Genomic DNA, 19,269 nt, shown 5'->3' on the forward strand with positions numbered 1-19,269 from the left:
GAAGTGAAACCTGGCCAGTGAGGATTGAAGACATGCGTTGCATGGAGAGAAATCATATGAGAATGATACAATGGATGTGCAACGTGAGTATGAAAGATAGAGTTAGATCTGGTGAACTCAGAGGAAAATTAAATCTGGACAATATATGAAAATGTATGCAAAATGGGAAACCTTGTTGGTTTAGTTATGTTGAAAGAAAGGATTAGAGTTCTTGGGTTGAAGTAGAAGAATTAGTTGGCAGTAGAAGTAGTGTCTGTACGTGTATGTTTCTCACCTCTATCTGAGTTCTTACAGGTTAAAAAAATTGTTAATGAAAACTGCAACAATGCAAAATACTAAAACAAGTTTTGTGAGAAACTAACGTAGATATATTTGCAGACAATGTAAGTTTTCTTTCAGTTATGTAATATATTCGTGTCATGTCGGTTGATGTTTACACAAACTGCTTCCGTGTTTGTTTGGCTTCCGTGTTTGTTTTGTAAAAACGATGTCAGCTTAATCGATCAGGATGTGATTTACAATAAATCATGTTTAACAACCTTCTTTTTAATACCAAAACACAATGTTGCAAACGATCATTATAGACAGTGTCAGATAAAAAATTATTTTATTTTTCTTAAAAAAAAGAAAATAATTTAAAAGATCAATATTTAGTGTCAGATAAAAATTTTATTTTCTTTAAAAAAAGTTTTAAAAAAAAATTTAATAAAGTAAATATTTTACAGGTGAAAATATGCTAGAGTATCAACTCAAGACTTACCTTTTAAAAAGTTGACTTTTAGGGGTCATGGCTGTCATAATATTAAGATGATTTGGGTCTGTTTCAAATGAATATCACATTTAAAATTGTTGCTGACAAGTAGTTTTGATGATATTAAGACCTTTATGATCCAATGTATTTCCTATTGTTTTCACTCGTCGCCATGTTTGCTTTTACAAAAACTTCAATGCATGCGCGCAAAAACAAACATGGCAACCAGTGAAAACAATAGGAAATATATTCAATAATAACGGTCTTAATATCATAAAAACTACTTGTCAGCGAAAATTTGAAGTGTGATATTCGTTCAAAATAGACCTGAAGTTTGTGAGAGATGATGAGAGGTGTGGGAGGAGTTAGGAATTCAGCACATCAGATTTGATTGGCCAAATAAAGAATTTCATGGATAAGGACAGTCATGTATCTATAGAGACAATAAGTGTACAGTTTGATATCAGTGTGGGAACTGTACACACAATTTACATATGCATATATATATATATATATATATATATATATAAAATATGTATATTTTATATTTTTTAAAGTGTATTTAATTCACACACACCACGTTCATTTTTGTAAATAATGTAAATAAAAATAACGTAAATAAATAATGAACGAATTTTAATCTTTAAGATCCATGAAACAACAAAATGTTTTATATATATAAATATATATTTATATTTGCAACTTTTCCCTTTTTGAATTTTTGTTTTTCTTTTAGTTTTAATTGATATTGAATGATTTCTGATTCCAAATAAATATTGTCCCTTATTTTTCTCTTTTTTAAAAGTTTTCATTCATTATTGATAGTCTGACTGTTCAACAGATCTTGCTTGCATGACGTATCTCCCTTAGAGATTCAGAACAACTAGTTTTCTCTAGAGTCAACTTAGTGTATTCAGATGTCAGCATTACCTCCTGTGTGCTAGGAGCGGGTGTGATATAACATGAACCATAGAGAGAGGGAGAAATGGGAAGAAAAAAGATTGTCTCTCGTAATTTCGCTATAAAATTTAATTTTCTTATTCAAAAATAAGAAAAATTTATGTGATTTTTGGTGCATGATATTTTCTTTCCGTTAAAGGTACATACAGACATTTTTAGAAGGGGGGGAATTCTAGACAACCATCAATATTATTGCAACAGAGCAGCTAACATATGCAAATGACCAAGTCGTCAGAGCAGAGACAAAAAGTGTTCAGAGAAGCACGCGTTGGAGATGTGTTCAGAGAAAAAAGGTGTTTGAGACATGACAAGAGAAGCACATGTTCAGCATATGTTCAAGAGACGTGGGTGACATCACAGCAAAGACAAAAAAAAATCACATGTGGTCAGAAAAGGAAACATGAATGGTTTAAATATTTAGAGAAAATGCGTTGTTGGAAGTACCACATATAAAGGCATTTGTTAAGTCGAGTTTTTTCCTGTCATCTGTATCTTTGATATAATGATTACATTATAAACTAAAATGACTTCACTGCATATCTCATAGGTATAGTTCATCATCAGCAGCAGCCCTGCCATTTAACATCATTGGTGACAACGACTCTCCAAAGCGGGCGGCTATCCATAGTCAAAAACAGCCCAACTTTTGACAATAATCCAGTCCAATCAATTAAGTTGCCCATCAAAGTGCTTCTCGGTTGACCTTTCTTTTTCAATGCTGACATTCTACGAGTCAATATCAGATGTTCTTTGCCTGGTGCAGCTAGTGATATATAAATATTATGTAGTTCGATGAGACATTCCAAATTCTAGTACTGATACATATTGTGAACCAGATGTATATCAGCATTCGCTTGGCTTTGGCCAGAACATGACGTCAACAGTCAAATTATGCTGAGTGTAACGCTACGTAAAAGAAAATATCAAAATGAATAAATGTAAACTGTAGAAACCAAAAGCAAAAAAAAACGACCTACCGTATTTGGTGTTTTTTTATTTATTTTGTTTTAATAATAACTGTCAAGAAAAGGTTAGAAGCAGCAAAAATTAATTTTTTGTGGGTCAAATAATTTTAAGGAAATGTTTTTAAAAAAGGTTCAAAGAAAAAACTTCTGCCATTTTTTTTATGTTTTAAAGTTGTTTTGTTTTTGTCAAGGAAAACTGGAAACAAAATTGTTTTTTTTTTTTTCAAGTATTTTTTATAAAAAAGATTTTTTTTTAAATTGTAAGAGAAGGTTTTAAGGATTCATTATGTTGGTAGTGTCTATGATTTGCAAGTAATAATTGTTTTTTTTTTTTGCTCTTCCAATATTTATCCAAAAGTTGTCTGCGATGTGCATACCACCACTTTGTTGTAATTGACTGATATGTCATGTTCCGACCAAAGCTGAGATATATCTGGTTCACAATATGCACCAGTATTGAAATTACAATTGAATGTCAGAGAAATCCGGACAGAACTTATGGGATGATTGGACACAATACACATTCTATTTTTGATGCATGTCTTGGATAATGCCAGACGAATGTGGAATCTTCCTTCAAAAGTGAAAACATTTACTTTCACCATGATTAGTGTTTGTGCAAAATTTCCAAAAATTCCAAGGCATGATTATTTAGAAAAGTACAAACGATTTTGGAGCAATTTTACCCCTATAATGTCTCCTAGGGAGCAACCAGTGTTATCCTGGAAAATCCATTCTGGCAAAAATTTACTTTCACCATGACTAATGTTTGTGCAAAATTTCAAAAAGATCCAAGGTGCAGTTATTGAGAAAAGTGTGAATAAACGAACAGACAAACGGATGAATGGGAGTGAATTAATAAGTCCAGTCACTCCTTTGTCGAAAATGATTCAACTTTCCAATCACCAGCAAAAACAGCGTTAATCAAGTGTAAGGATGAAGAAAATGAAGGGTAAAAAAAAAAAAAACATGCTTTCCGTTACCCTTTCGTAAATGAAAAAAAAAAAGAAAAAAAAACAGATCCATGTTCAAATAGGAAAACAACTATCTTTACCTTAGATTAAGGAAATAGGATGCCTTCAAAGAAATTAAAAAGTAAAATATTTCTGAATTTTTCAGATGAAGTTTGATCATTTGTATTATTTTGATTTTTTGGACTACAGCTCTCATCTTGAGTTATATTTTCACAACATTTCAGTCAATGTAACCTCCGACCTTCTTTAGGTGTTTCTTGTCAAACTCGAGAATCTTTCCAGAAGTACCCATGGTACAGTGGATAAAGCATTTGGTAAAAGCAGTAGGAATAAACACTCTTTTGGAGGTTGAAGGCTAAATCTTTAATGAAGGCAACACTCAAAATACAATTGCGAATTAATTAGGACTTTGATGAATCGAGAGCGTGTCCTCATGGATTAAATTGTGTGCAGATTTCAGAATTCAGCAAAAAAAAATTTCTGAGTTTAACAAGATACATCAGAAGAAGTTTACATCGACCGAAACGTGTGAATAACGCTCAAGATGAGAACAATAGTCTGAATATTGCAAATAATACAAAGACAATAAAAGTTGCTTCAAAATTTGATACGTATTAAATTGTTTAATATCTATGCTTCAAAAACAAGTCCAACACAAAATTGGATCCCACTATCAGTTTAACGACCAAAGTTCTTGCAAGTCTAGTGCAAGGCCATTAATGTCCCAAAACTGAAAGAATAGAAATCACTCCAGGATTAGAAGAAACAATAATAATGGAATATCTTTTGCAGATTTTAATTGAGGAAAGAAAGAAAAATTAGAGATAATTAATGAACCAAAGAAGATCAACTTAGTTAACAATGTAGACCTGAAATGAGTTTTGATCCAGATTTGAGAGGATCATTTTGTGAAACTTACATTCAAAGTAATAGGTAATGATTCGTACTGGAAAAAAAAAAGAAATGAGATGACAACATGTAAGTCACAAAACCAAGGAGACCTCTTGTTTGATGGCTCTCAATATTATATCTTTGGATTTATGCAGGAATGAAATAGATTTCAGTCGATTTTTATGCCACGTTGCCAAGTTTGTGTAGTTTTGATGTAGTTGTGTAGTTTAGTGAACCACTTCCATTTCCATATACAAGTAGGGTCAATTTTTTGTTTTTAATAATGTAAGGAATGTAATTTTTAAAATTATAGTTAAACATAGAATTGTATATCTTTTGGTTTTGTTATTCTTGTGCTATATGAATACGTTAGGTTATTTAACAGCAATGCAAATTAGTTGCTTGATTTTGACATATTACAGCATTCACCGTGTGTCAGTTGATCCAGCTTCTTGCAAGGAATGCATCGATTCCCGAATGAGGGCCAACCAAGCATAGCAATCCAGTTAACATGAATACGAGTGAGAGCCAATTTGGATTTCATCAGTGAACACCATGAATATGTATCTATCTGGTTGAGATCTTTGCCTGGACCAATGTGACTCTTTCTCTTTCCAGATTTCCCTGTCTCCATCAGCTGCCTCAGATCTTCAGGATCATAGTTGGCGTCATGTGCAATTTGCTGGATGTATGTGGATCTAGGTCGTCGTCCTATGCATTTCTCACCAGCTCTTGTTTGCTCCTCTGGCAGTGGCCGACAAATCATAGATATCGCTCCCTGATGATAGTAGATATAGCAGGTAGGTTGCCATAAAGTTGCTGCTTCGTGGGATGAGCTTACCACGATATATTTAACACTATTCATAGCATACGTGTCTAGCTTTCTTTCCAATCTTTTAGTGAGTGTCCAGGTTGTAGCACCGTAAACAAGGACAGACTTCACCGCTGCTCTGCAGAACTGCTTTTTCAGTTTGTCAGTTAGCCTTATAGTCCATACTGGTTGCAGCTTATCTGATGCAGCTCATGCTTCTGAGATGCAAATTTCAATATCTCTCTCTCTCCGTCGAACCTATTTTGCTGCCCAGGTACGTAAACTCAGTAACTTCTTTGAGTGTTGTTTCATCTAGAACTTTAATCACCCCTTCTACATTGAAAGTCATAAACGTTGACTTATCTGCGTTAACATAATACCAATGTCATTTTTGCAGACTTTTCTAGCTCACGACATTGGTCTTTACATTAATGCGGATAAGACAAAGTTTATGACTTTCAATACGGAGGGGGAGATCAAAGCGATGAATACATTAACCAATAATAACCTTGATTCACTGAGAAAAATTCGAATTGGCCACTATTTCTCAAGTGGAACCAAATTCCTGTTTTCTTTCGTGAAAAATCTATAATAGTCACTGAACACAAATTACCATTTTTCTTACAATACAGTTGGAGGTCAGAAGGCAAGGAATCCATACATTTTGATAAGCTTATTAGCCCATAAATATGGATGGATTTTAATGAGGTTTTATGATCAAATATTAGTATACCTTTCTCTGTCCACAAGTCTACGCTCCCCCCCCCCCCCAAAAAAAGAAAAAAATGCATCATGAAATAAAAGATGAAGACTTACTAGAGTTGCAGACCCGCACGATGACGGTGATCAAGATGATGAGGAACATCGGTGCAATCAAAAGGCTTCCGATAAGGATTGATACTTGAAAGTCGGCTTTGTTGGGATTTTGTTCAAGGTGAGAGTTTGATAAGCCAGTTTTTGGCCGACTAATCAGATTCTTTTTTGACAATGACCCTAGAAAAAAAAATTTTTTTAATGTGTATTACTGAAGTGAAAAAAAAATTTTTTTAAATGTGTATTACTGAAGTGAAAAAAAAATTTTTTTAAATGTGTATTACTGAAGTGAAAAAAAAAATTTTTTAAATGTGTATTACTGAAGTGAAAAAAAAAATTTTTTAAATGTGTATTACTGAAGTGAAAAAAAAATTTTTTTTAAATGTGTATTACTGAAGTGAAAAACAAAAAAAAAAAGACTATTTGCACTCACAAATAATACACCAAAAAAGTATATCAAAAGTTATGAAAAAACAATCTTAATACATATAAGAAAAACGTATGTAGAAAAAAAAAAAGATTGACGTAAATATCTAAAACAGTATCCTATGTCTCTAAAAAGCCACCAATCATCCATACATGGAATATTGTTGCCACATCTGGGCAAGTGCATTAACTATTAGACAGAGTTCAAAAAACGTCTCCAATCTAATAGGTTTTGCTACGTCAACAAAGCTCCAATCCCTGTCCCATCACCACAATGTTGCATCTATGTGCTTATTTTACAAACACTTGCAGGGATTAGTAGCACTGGTGCCCCATCAACTAATCTTACAAGCCGCAAAATCCCACACCTCCACTGTAGATGTTCCCTGATGCCGGAGAGCCTTTTACTCTAGTAGGTTCTTCTCTCAAACTGCTAGACTTTGGAATTCCATTCTGTTTCCTGCTTCTCCGACTGTACTAGCATGCAGAGTTTAAATGTATTATGAACAGACATCTTGCTGCTCAACTTCTCCTATTTTGTCATTCAGTCCTCATTTAATGAGTGATTTTTCTGACAAAGGGTGAAGAAAAAGCCGCTTAAAGGTCGGTAGTGCTTGGTGACCAGTAGTCTGAGATGTCGGAAATTTTTCTGTCTCTGTCTGTCCTTGTGGCCATGTCACTAGTAAGGGTGCTGGAGGTAAACGTTTTCTCTGAGCTGACGTTATCCGCCTGATACTCAGGGACCCGAACCTTGGATTAACCACTAGGAGGCTGTCCTATCAGCAGGCGCAAAGTACTGGGACTGCTGTATTGCCATTTGGTGAGTGGATCTGGACCATGCAGTAGTCTCTGGTGAGGCCTCTCGATGCCATACTAGTGGGTAATTGTTACGGCTTTACCTTTTCGTGTGCTACAATAAAAAAACAAAATTTCCTGTCTTTTTCTCTCTTACTTTCCCTCTCTGTACTGCTCTAACCAAGTATGCCGACCTATTCCACAAATCCCAAACACTCAACATGAAATATCTCCAGAATAAAAACTCGATTAAACCTAGAACCCCATCTTCCAACGTAGACCCCTACTACCAGGTCTCCTTCTCAAACATCAGGGGTCTACATTCCAACCTTCCAGAGGTTGAAACCCAATTACAGGAGACGAAACCGGACATATTATTTCTAAGTGAAACTGGAATAGGGCCGACCACTTCCCTAGATGAGTTCATAATTAACAGATACTCTAATTTAACAGCTAAATCTGACACCCATGATCGCCATGGGCATGGAATATGTGCCTACATTAAGGATGGCTTCCTGTGTGGCAGGGATATCTCTAGAGAAGATCCTAATTTACCCTATATGTGCTTCAGGGTTGCACTTGCTAACACCACTGCATTTATATTTGCCCTCTATAGGCCCCACAACAGCGGAGTTACTATCTTTAAGAGCATATCTGAGAAAATAGACCACATACTGTCTTCACATCCCTCGGCTAACATCCACATCTGTGGTGACTTCAACGTCCATAACGTGGAATGGCTGACCCATTCAAATAAGACAGATGATGAGGGGAGGTTTTGTCATGATTTTGCCATTGCTTATGACCTCACTCAGATTGTTCGCGAACCTACCCATGTGCCCGATACACCCGGTACACATACTTTTTCTTTCAACTTCCCCTGAGCTATGTTCATGTTCTGTTCATTCTCCTCTAGGATCCTCCGACCATTCCGTCATATCAGTTAAGATAAAAACGAAATGTAAGAAGCCCCCAGACGTACCCCTCCACCGTACTGTATACCGATACTCTATGGCTGACTGGGATAGCTTCCGTACATTCATATCTGATTTACCTCTGCACTCCATGTTTAAAAAGGAAGTGTCCTCTATAGTATCAGATCTGACCGAATGGTTAATTATACCATCTATTTTTTTTTTTTTTTTTTTTTTTTTTTTTACACAGTGATCACCACTTATCAAGGCCCGGAAGCCACTCAGGGATAAGGGTTATTGCAAGTACATTATGTTAGTGAGGAGATTTGCTGAAATGTTTACTTAAGGGGGCGGTTCATTAGGAATTTGTTAACATTGGACTTGAAGACATCCAAGTTGTAGTCCGGAGGGAAGCAGGCAGACGGAACAGAGTTCCACAGGCGTGCAGTTCTAACAAAGAAGCTTTGTTCATGGAATCTGCGTTTTGATTTAGGCACAGATATAGAGTGGGGGAAATTTTTCACAGTGGATTCAGCTAGACGGGTGTTTTTCGTGAAAGATTGGCGAGGGGGGACCAGACATTGGAGTTCAGACGAGCATCTGCCATGGAAATAACGATAAAACAAGGACAGGCTCGCAACGTCTCTTCTGTGGGAGAGAGGTTGCAGGGTAGAGAAAAGGGCATTCCCCACTAAGCCACGAAGTCTATTTTGTACTCTGTCAAGGCAGGATAGGCTGTTTTTAGCAGCTCCTGACCAGATATGGCAACAGTATTCCATCCTTGGACGTACTTGGCTTTTATATAGATAGAGAATTGCATCCGTAGTGAGATATCTTCTGGAGCGGTAGAAGGATCCCACCATCTTTCCAGCGACCTTGGCAACAGACTTGATGTACGTGTTCCATTTCAGATCAGGAGTAAAGGTCAAACCCAGAAGCTTGTCAAAACACGGGGCCTCACCCAGACGAGAGCCATCCATCCCAATTGATGCCAGATGGGGATCAGAGCGTTGATGATGTAAGGATAGCAGTTTGGTTTTGGATGCATTAAAGGTAACCAGCCACCTTTTCCCCCACTGAACCACGCACTCGAGATCAGAGGAGAGAGAATCAGAGAGAACTTTGTCATTTACAGCCTTTGATGTGTTGCCATAGATGGTCGTGTCATCAGCATAGATGTCAACGAATGATTTAAGTATGTGTTTAGGGAGGTCATTGATGTAGATCAGGAAGAGAGTTGGGCCCAGGATTGACCCCTGAGGGACTCCAGCATTTATATTGCAGGCCTCAGATTTTTGTCCATCTACCACTACTCTTATGAGCCTATCGGAGAGAAATGATTTAATGATTGAGAAAACATTTCCAGTTATACCGTAGCTGGAAATCTTGTGAAGTAGACCCTTATGCCATACCTTGTCGAAGGCCTTTGATATGTCGAGAGCAATTGCCCTAGAAAGGAAGCCTTTGTCAAGAGATTTACTAATCCTGTGGGATATAACCGTCAGCACATCTGCGGTAGATCTTGCAGAGCGGAAACCATATTGTGTGTCACTAAGAAGGTTATTCCTGCTGAGGTGGTTGACTATTTCTCTATTTAATATGGATTCCAGCAACTTACTCATAACACACAGGAGACTTATTGGTCTGTATTGAGAGGGAGATGACTTATCACCTGAATTCTTAAATACAGGGCAAACTGATGAGGTCTTCCAGGGAGTCGGAAAGCACTTCTCCTTAAGGCAGCGCTTAAATAGTTTCGTAAGTATGGGAGCAAGTTCTGGTTGAAGCTTTTTTAACACTATAATTGGGATGCCATCAGGGCCAGTTGCTTTACTGGAATCTAGGTTCTTTATTAGCTTGGCGACCTCATGCACGGATATTTGTATGTTACCTAGCTTGTTCTGTGTTATAGGAGGAAATATGGGGAGTTGATGGCCTTCGTCGCATAGGGTAGAATTAGCTGCAAAGTTCTTTGCAAATAGTTTGGCCTTGTCTGACGCTGATGAGATGACCTCTGGTCCATTGATAATGGTTGGGATAGAACGCACACTTCTGTTCAGGATCCTATTTGTTATTTGCCAAAACTGGTGGGATCCAAGCCGCTGATCAGCTACCTTGGATTTAACAGACTGGGCATATAGCTCTCTTGCATTTTTTATTACTCTTTTACAGTGGTTGCTGGCAGACCTAAAAGCAGCTTTAGTCTCAGTGCATCTATTACGTTGGTAGCTATGGAAAAAGTGATTTCTGTGCGCGATAGCAGCAGCACATTCTGGGGAGAACCATGGCTGGCTGTTAGGTTTTTGTTGGAATTTTTTAGATGGTATGAATTGGTCTATGCCTGCAATTAACCATTCGGTCAGATCTGATACTACAGAGGACACATCCTTTTTAAACATGGAGTGCAGAGGTAAATCAGATATGAATGTACGGAAGCTATCCCAGTCGGCCATAGAGTATCGGTATACAGTACGGTGGAGGGGTACGTCTGGGGGCTTCTTACATTTCGTTTTTATCTTAACTGATACGACGGAATGGTCGGAGGATCCTAGAGGAGAATGAACGGAATATGAACATAGCTCAGGGGAAGTTGAGAGAAAAAGGTCTAAGAGGCTTGCATATTGACCAAGTGTATCGGGCACACGGGTGGGTTCGCGAACAATCTGAGTGAGATCATAAGCAATGGCAAAATCATGACAAAACCTCCCCTCATCGTCTAAAAAATTCCAACAAAAACCTAACAGCCAGCCATGGTTCTCCCCAGAATGTGCTGCTGCTATCGCGCACAGAAATCACTTTTTCCATACCTACCAACGTAATAGATGCACTGAGACTAAAGCTGCTTTCAGGACTGCCAGCAACCACTGTAAAAGAGTAATAAAAAATGCAAGAGAGCTATATGCCCAGTCTGTTAAATCCAAGGTAGCTGATCAGCGGCTTGGTTCCCACCAGTTTTAGCAAATAACAAATAGGATCCTGAACAGAAGTGTACGTTCTATCCCAACCATTATCAATCGACCAGAGGTCATCTCGTCAGCGTCAGACAAGGCCAAACTATTTGCAAAGAACTTTGCAGCTAATTCTACCCTATGCGACGAAGGCCATCAACTCCCCATATTTCCTCCTATAACACAGAACAAGCTAGGTAACATACAAATATCCGTGCATGAGGTCGCCAAGCTAATCAAAAACCTAGATTCCAGTAAAGCAACTGGCCCTGATGGCATTCCAATTATAGTGTTAAAAAAGCTTCAACCAGAACTTGCTCCCATACTTACAAAACTATTTAAGCGCTGCCTTAAGGAGAAGTGCTTTCCGACTCCCTGGAAGACCTCATCAGTTTGCCCTGTATTTAAGAATTCAGGTGATAAGTCATCTCCTTCTCAGTACAGACCAATAAGTCTCCTGTGTGTTATGAGTAAGTTGCTGGAATCCATATTAAATAGAGAAATAGTCAACCACCTCAGCAGGAATAACCTTCTTAGTGACACACAATATGGTTTCCGCTCTGCAAGATCTACCGCAGATGTGCTGACGGTTATATCCCACAGGATTAGTGAATCTCTTGACAAAGGCTTCCTTTCTAGGGCAATTGCTCTTGACATATCAAAGGCCTTCGACAAGGTATGGCATAAGGGTCTACTTCACAAGATTTCCAGCTACGGTATAACTGGAAATGTTTTCTCAATCATTAAATCATTTCTCTCCGATAGGCTCATAAGAGTAGTGGTAGATGGACAAAAATCGGAGGCCTGCAATATAAATACTGGAGTCCCTCAGGGGTCAATCCTGGGCCCAACTCTCTTCCTGATCTACATCAATGACCTCCCTAAACACATACTTAAATCATTCGTTGACATCTATGCTGATGACACGACCATCTACGGCAACACATCAAAGGCTGTAAATGACAAAGTTCTCTGATTCTCTCTCCTCTGATCTCGAGCGCGTGGTTCAGTGGGGGAAGATGTGGCTGGTTACCTTTAATGCATCTAAAACCAAACTCCTATCCTTACATCATCAACGCTCTGATCCCCATCTGCCATCAATTGTGATGGATGGCTCTCGTTTGGGTGAGGCCCTGTGTTTTGACAAGCTTCTTGGTTTGACCTTTACTCCTGATCTGAAATGGAACACGTACCATCAAGTCTGTTGCCAAGGTCGCTGGAAAGATGGTGGAATCCTTCTACCGCTCCAGAAGATATCTCACTACTGATGCAATTCTCTATCTATATAAAAGCCAAGTACGTCCAAGGATGGAATACTGTTGCCATATCTGGGCAGGAGCTGCTAAAAACAGCCTATCCTGCCTTGACAGAGTACAAAATAGACTTCGTGGCTTAGTGGGGGATGCCCTTTTCTCTACCCTGCAACCTCTCTCCCACAGAAGAGACGTTGCGAGCCTATCCTTGTTTTATCTTTATTTCCATGGCAGGTGCTCGTCTGAACTCCAATCTCTGGTCCCCCCTCGCCAATCATTCACGAAAAACACCCGTCTAGCTGAATCCACTGTGAAAAATTTCCCCCACTCTATATCTGTGCCTAAATCAAAACGCGGATTCCATGAACAAAGCTTCTTTCTTAGAACTGCACGCCTGTGGAACTCTGTTCTGTCTGCCTGCTTCCCACTGGACTACAACTTGGATGTCTTCAAGTCCAATGTTAACAAATTCCTAATGAACCGCTCCCTTAAGTAAACACTTCATCAAATCTCCACACTAACGTAATGTACTTGTAATAACCCTTATCCCTGAGTGGCTTCCGGGCCTTGATAAGTGGTGATCACTGTGTAAAAAAAACCAAAAAAACTTCCTATTTAAAATGCCCTGTAGATATGACCCCTAATCCATGATAGCCCCTTACATCTCAGTGGCAATCCACCTTGCTTAGAGTGATTAAGAGTAAAAAGAAAAAAAAGTTACTGCTAGCCAATATAGTTACATACTATGCTTATAAGCAATGTTAATTATTGACTGAATCCTGTGTAATGTATACTGTAATATCATATAATGTAATATGTAATATGTGTAATGTATACTGTAATATCATATAATGTAATATGTAATATGTGTAATGTATACTGTAATATCATATAATGTAATATGTAATATGTGTAATGTATACTGTAATATCATATAATGTAATATGTAATATGTGTAATGTATACTGTAATATCATATAATGTAATATGTAATATGTGTAATGTATACTGTAATATCATATAATGTAATATGTAATATGTGTAATGTATACTGTAATATCATATAATGTAATATGTAATATGTGTAATGTATACTGTAATATCATATAATGTAATATGTAATATGTGTAATGTATACTGTAATATCATATAATGTAATATGTAATATGTAATATGTGTACTGTAATATTATTTCCGTGTGAGGTGTCTATTTTGTCCAGTCTTAACTTATCAATATCTTTATCTGCCTGAACTTAGCTATATCTTATGGAAAATAATACTTGAGGAATTAATATTCCTCAAGTATTAGATGCGAAAGTAAAAACTTTAGCAACATTGGATAAATATTAAATTGCCTTCACTTTGTATTTGGGCAAGCCCAAGATTTTCAAATAGGGGTAACAGGTGAGACTGGCTTTATTAATTGAAGAACAAAAAAAAAAAAAAAAAAATTATTTTTATAGATCTTCAGTTGTAAGCCATTTTAGTTTTAGAATAGAAATGTTGTTCAAACAAAATGGCAGTATCAATCCAGAAAAGCTTTGAATTGTAAAAGTTTGGAGATGAAGACAAACAGCAGAGTTTCTTTCCCGTGTGAAGAGAAAAAGTTATGTCCAGGAATTCTAAAAAGATTCAGTATATTTTATGGAGGGATTCTAGTTTCTGATTGGTTGGGTAGCAAAGTGTGGTTCCATCTGATTGGTTAGTTCTATCACCCATGTTTATAAATGGGAACTTTTCAATTTTTTGCAATCATAACCCCAGTTATACCAAAAATATTGTTTTATTTAGAGTATTCAGAGTAACTGTTCATCGTTATTATTTTCATAATCTATAGCAAGCTTGCCAATGACATAAAAAATGTGGTATAAAGACAACACACTGACTATAATCAACATAGACCCATTCTCATGGGAACAAACTGCCAGAAACTGGAAAATGTGGAGAAGAATAACATGTCAAGACATCGGAGACTTTAAAAAGAGGGAAAATGAAGAGGCAACATGACGAAAAAGAAGAGTTGCATGAACTATTTCATCCACCACCTGTGAATGCTGTTTGCAGTTCGTTCACTATAGATTAGGGCTTCAAGGTCAAATCATTCATCGACGTTAATAAAGAAGATAGCAGACATTGACACACAATCTGATACGCGGACACAAATTTTGGCCAATGAAACTTTGGCGATTCTTCGAATGCATCTAGGTCGAAGCCAGGAACTCATATGGAATGTCAAACTGAACCCTTTATTTAAACCTTGGAGATAGATTGTTCTTGTTCTGTTAATCAGTGTTAATTATTATGTTCGTTTTAGTTATTCTTGCTTGTAGTAAGGAATTGACATTCAACCCACAGAACATGATCATGTTGAACCAATCGTTAATCAAAGCTTTTTAACCTTTTTATGACGTGAATTTTAATGTAGATGATTAAAAATTATATTTATTGTTAATTTTAGTTAGTCTAAAAGGTAATGATACTATGATTGTCTTCAAAATGGAAAAATGATAACGTTCAATAGTTAAACGACCACTGAAAATTTTTGCATTTCATGAAAGTACCTTCATTATTATCCATAGTGCTGGAAAAAAGTGTGTTTATAACTACAAACGAAATCCTCCATTCTCTGAGATAGATGGCGGCATACTGAATGTAAGCAATCGACAATTGCAATCTGGAGGTATCTGGCATCTACCCAGATACTGAACTAATACGTACAAGGTGTGTTTGAATCAATTCCCACTTTATTTATGCCGTTATATTTGTTTATTTACGACTGAACAAATTAGTTCAACCAGATCATAATGCGTTAATGATTGCACCAAGTGATAATAACTAGACCAACGATAATTTACGCGGTTATCACTAACGGAACAAGATGGATATTCTATGTATGAGCGGGTGATTCAAAAGTAATGCCTTCTATTTTTTATTTCACCCAAATGGATCAAACAGGAATGCAAATTGAATTATTATGATGACTGAACTTATGCATTCATGACCTGAAAGTTTCATCTCTCTGTTGCAGATATTGATGATGTGAGAGTAAGAATGTGCGTTAGATGCAGATACATTACTGAATTCCTCAATGAGAATGGTGATATCTATGTAGGAAAATGAATTCTGGAGCATAAAAGGTTGCTTGTTTTAATGGTATCACTCCCATCTTCATAGCTCTTCAACTTTTTAATGGTATCACTCCTGTCTCTGTAAGTCTTTAACATTTTAATAATTTTAATGATAATCTTCATCCAGAAATGTTTTTAATAAGCAGATGCATCATCAAAAGTATAAAATTATTCCCTTTTTTATGTCTAAATATGAATGCAAATTCCATTCTTTCCTAAAACTGCCCACCTGTGGAACTCTGTACCACATAGCTGCCTTCCAGCTGGCTATAACATGGTCGTTTCCAAGTTCAGTTTAAACAAGTTTTTATTTAGCTGTCCTCTTAAATAATCAAATTCTACCCAATTTCTATCTCTTTCAATCATTACAGTGTTGTTGCACTACCACCTGAAACTTAACACTTATCCAGTGGTCTTCTGGCCTTGATGAGAGGTGACTCCCTTGTAAAAAAAATAATAAATATAAATAAAAATCATTCTTAAAAAGCTTCTTCCACCTGACAACTTTTCAAAAAAAAAATAAAATAAAAATTGAAAATATTTGGAAAGAAAAAAAAATGACATAAAATAAAAAAAACAAATCTTCAGATGCATAAATCAATTACTAAGGAGAGATAAGTCGTTCTGTCATACCTGTTAAATTCGCTGACACCATTTGGAGTTTCCAGGCAGTTTTTCCCAGTAAATCAGCAACATAAACGGAATGGTTGATGCTGTCTACACTGATATCATGGGGAAAGTCAAAGCCCTGTAAAAATAGATTGTTTGATTTTAATATATATATATATATATATATATATCTATATATATGAGTATATACAAGAATACAATTAAAGACTAAATTATAATTTACAAGAATTTATGGTTCAATAGAATACTCCAAAAAAAATTTTAATATTTCTTTTTGAGTATGCTGTCGAACAATAAATTCTTGCAAATTATAATTTATAGTCTTTAATTGCATTCTTTTATGACAAGCTCCATTTCTAGTATTTTACAACATTTTATAAGTTTCGACAATCTTCTAACGAAGGTAATTAAAGGCATTTTTAATTTTAATCCTTCAGTTGGACGGCTTCTCTCAAACTGAGACTTACCTTTTGTGTTAAGAGTTTTCACTGAACATCTAAACAATAAACAGCCTTAAATTTTGTGGCATTAACATTCTTAGAAGACTGGCATCATAGTGACCTTAGCTTCTCTTGCTAGACTAAGTGAGCTAAATGCCTTACCAATCAGGGAATCAAATCTTAAACAGAAAATTTATGGTATTCAACTACTACTGAACTTGAAATTTCTGAAAACTTGGTCACCTTAGTTTATCCTCACCTTTTTTTTTAAAACCTACTTTAAGAGAATAGAACAATTATGACAGGATAATGGCTCACTTAATTGTCGATCAGTAAAACCAATCTAAACCTGCATTAATTAATACACTTTTGGAATGAACTGTACCTACCATAAACCAGACATATGAAACTTTAATTGCATTCTTTTATGACAAGCTCCATTTCCTATTTTGCTTGTATTGAACTTTTTTATTTGGTTGGGATTACTATATAAATTTTAATATTTATATTCGCTTTAAGTTTACTTGAACTTTTTGCTAGTAAACATAATTTTTATTCCTTGAGTATATATATATATATATATATATATATATATATAAAGTAATGGACGTCACAATATTGTTGAATTAAATTCACAATATTTTATTCAAAACAAGGAACATGAGAAAAATTTTTCTTTCTTTTTTTTACCACTTATCAAGGCCCGAAGGCCACTCAAGGATAAGGGATATTGCATGTTCAGTAATCAATGAGATAGTATTGTAGTAATCATTAGTATTGGAGATTTGATAGTGTCTTACTTAAGGGGGTGGTTTGTCAGGAATTTTTTTATGTTGGATTTGAAGACATCCAAGTTGTAGTCAGGTGGGAAACAGGTGAACGGAAGAGAGTTCCACAATCGTGCACTTCTGAGAAAGAAGCTTTGCTCATGGAATCTGCGTTTGGATTTAGGCACAGATAAAAAGTGGGGAAAATTATTGACAGTAGTTTCAGCCAGACGGGTGTTTCTTGTGAAAGATTGGCGAGGGAGGACCAGAGATTGGAGCTCAGACGAGCACTTGCCATGGAAATAACGATAAAACAAAGACAGGCTCACAATGTCTCTTCTGTGGGAGAGAGGTTACAGGGAAGAGAAAAGGGCCCCCACCCCCACCAAACCACGAAGTCTATTTTGTACTCTGTCAAGGCAGGATAGGCTGTTTTTTGCAGCCCCCGCTCAGATGTGGCAGCAGTACTCCATCCTTGGATGTACTTGGCTTTTATACAGATAGAGAATTGCATCAGTAGTGAGATATCTTCTGGAGCGGTAGAAGGCTCCCACCATTTTCCCAGTGTCCCTGGCAACAGATTTGATGTACGTGTTCCATTTCAGATCAGGAGTAAAGGTCAAACCCAGAAGCTTGTCAAAACATGGAACCTCCCTAAGACGAGGGCCATCCATTTCAATTGATGCCAGATGGGGATCAGAGCGTTGATGATATAAAGATAGAAGCTTGGTTTTAGATGCATTAAAAGTGACCAGCCACCTCTTCCCCATTGTATCACGTGCTCAAGATCAGAGGAGAGAGAATTAGAGAGAACTTTGTCATTTACGGCCTTTGATATGTTGCCATAGATGGTCCTGTCATCAGCATAGATGTTAACGAATGATTTAAGTATGTGTTTTGGGAGATCATTGATGTAGATCAGGAAGAGAGTTTGGCCCAGGATGAACCCCTGGGGGACTCCAGCATTAATACTGTGGGCCTCTGATTTCTGCCCATCAACCACTACTCTTATGAACCTATCATGAACTTATTCTACAGAGTTTCAAAGGTTCTTTTCCTCAGAGGAAAAAACGATAGCAAAAGGAATATATAAATGAAAATCTAATTTTGCTGGTTACTTATACTCGGCTCTATCACTGATATTGAGCTTTTTAAATCTGGATAAGGTTGTTATTCTATAAATATATTTCTCTATACTTATAATCCATCACTTTCGAATTTGAAAAGTTTTTATTAACCTTTTCTTCCAAAAAAAATTTTCTCCTATTATATATATGTTATCTATATAATTATGAAACCGAATCATTTAAATCATTCATCCGCTTTGTGACTTCCTGTTTAAAAAATTTGTCTGTTTACCTGTTTACATGGCCGCCTTGTCTTAAGTCCGATATTAAAAGCTACTGCGGCTATTCAAAGCATACACAAGGTCAACAATATTTTTTTCGCTTTAACTTATTTTATTACGTTTTCCTTACAAATAAATGTAATTTAACCCCACAGAGTTAAAAAAATTGATTTAAATATAAATATACAATATATAAAATCATATTGATAACCATAATTACTGCTTTTAGTAGCGCTCCTGTGGATTCTGATGATTTATTTTTTTCAGGCCTTACTTTAAAAATAAGTTCTCTTCAAGGAGTGGGGAAGGCAGAAACTTGATTTTAGTAGTGCTTTTAGTAGGGCCTCCTTAATTTTAATTACTGCTTGCAGTAGTGTTCTGGAGGCTTCCTAAGTTTTTTGTTTTTTTTCACTCATCACTTAAAAAAATGTTTTCTCAAGACAATAAAAGATAAT

The 19,269-nt window shown here is 36.3% G+C and overlaps 1 protein-coding gene across 2 annotated transcripts in view; it reads right to left on the bottom strand.

Moving 5' to 3' along the window:
- Positions 1–19,269, bottom strand: part of LOC145270318 (peptidyl-glycine alpha-amidating monooxygenase B-like) — a 239,606-nt gene that overhangs the window by 3,085 nt on the left and 217,252 nt on the right. For both annotated transcript variants that reach the window (XM_080125969.1, XM_080125965.1), the window contains exons 21-22: positions 16,263–16,377; positions 6,169–6,345 (exon numbers count right to left, since the gene is read on the bottom strand). In XM_080125969.1, coding sequence (XP_079982095.1) covers positions 6,169–6,345; positions 16,263–16,377 — 292 coding nt within the window. The remainder of the gene's footprint in view (positions 1–6,168; positions 6,346–16,262; positions 16,378–19,269) is intronic.

The sequence above is a fragment of the Euprymna scolopes genome, chromosome 4, assembly GCF_053919585.1.
Source record: "Euprymna scolopes isolate OS-2025 chromosome 4, ASM5391958v1, whole genome shotgun sequence".
Classification (NCBI taxonomy): domain Eukaryota; kingdom Metazoa; phylum Mollusca; class Cephalopoda; order Sepiida; family Sepiolidae; genus Euprymna; species Euprymna scolopes.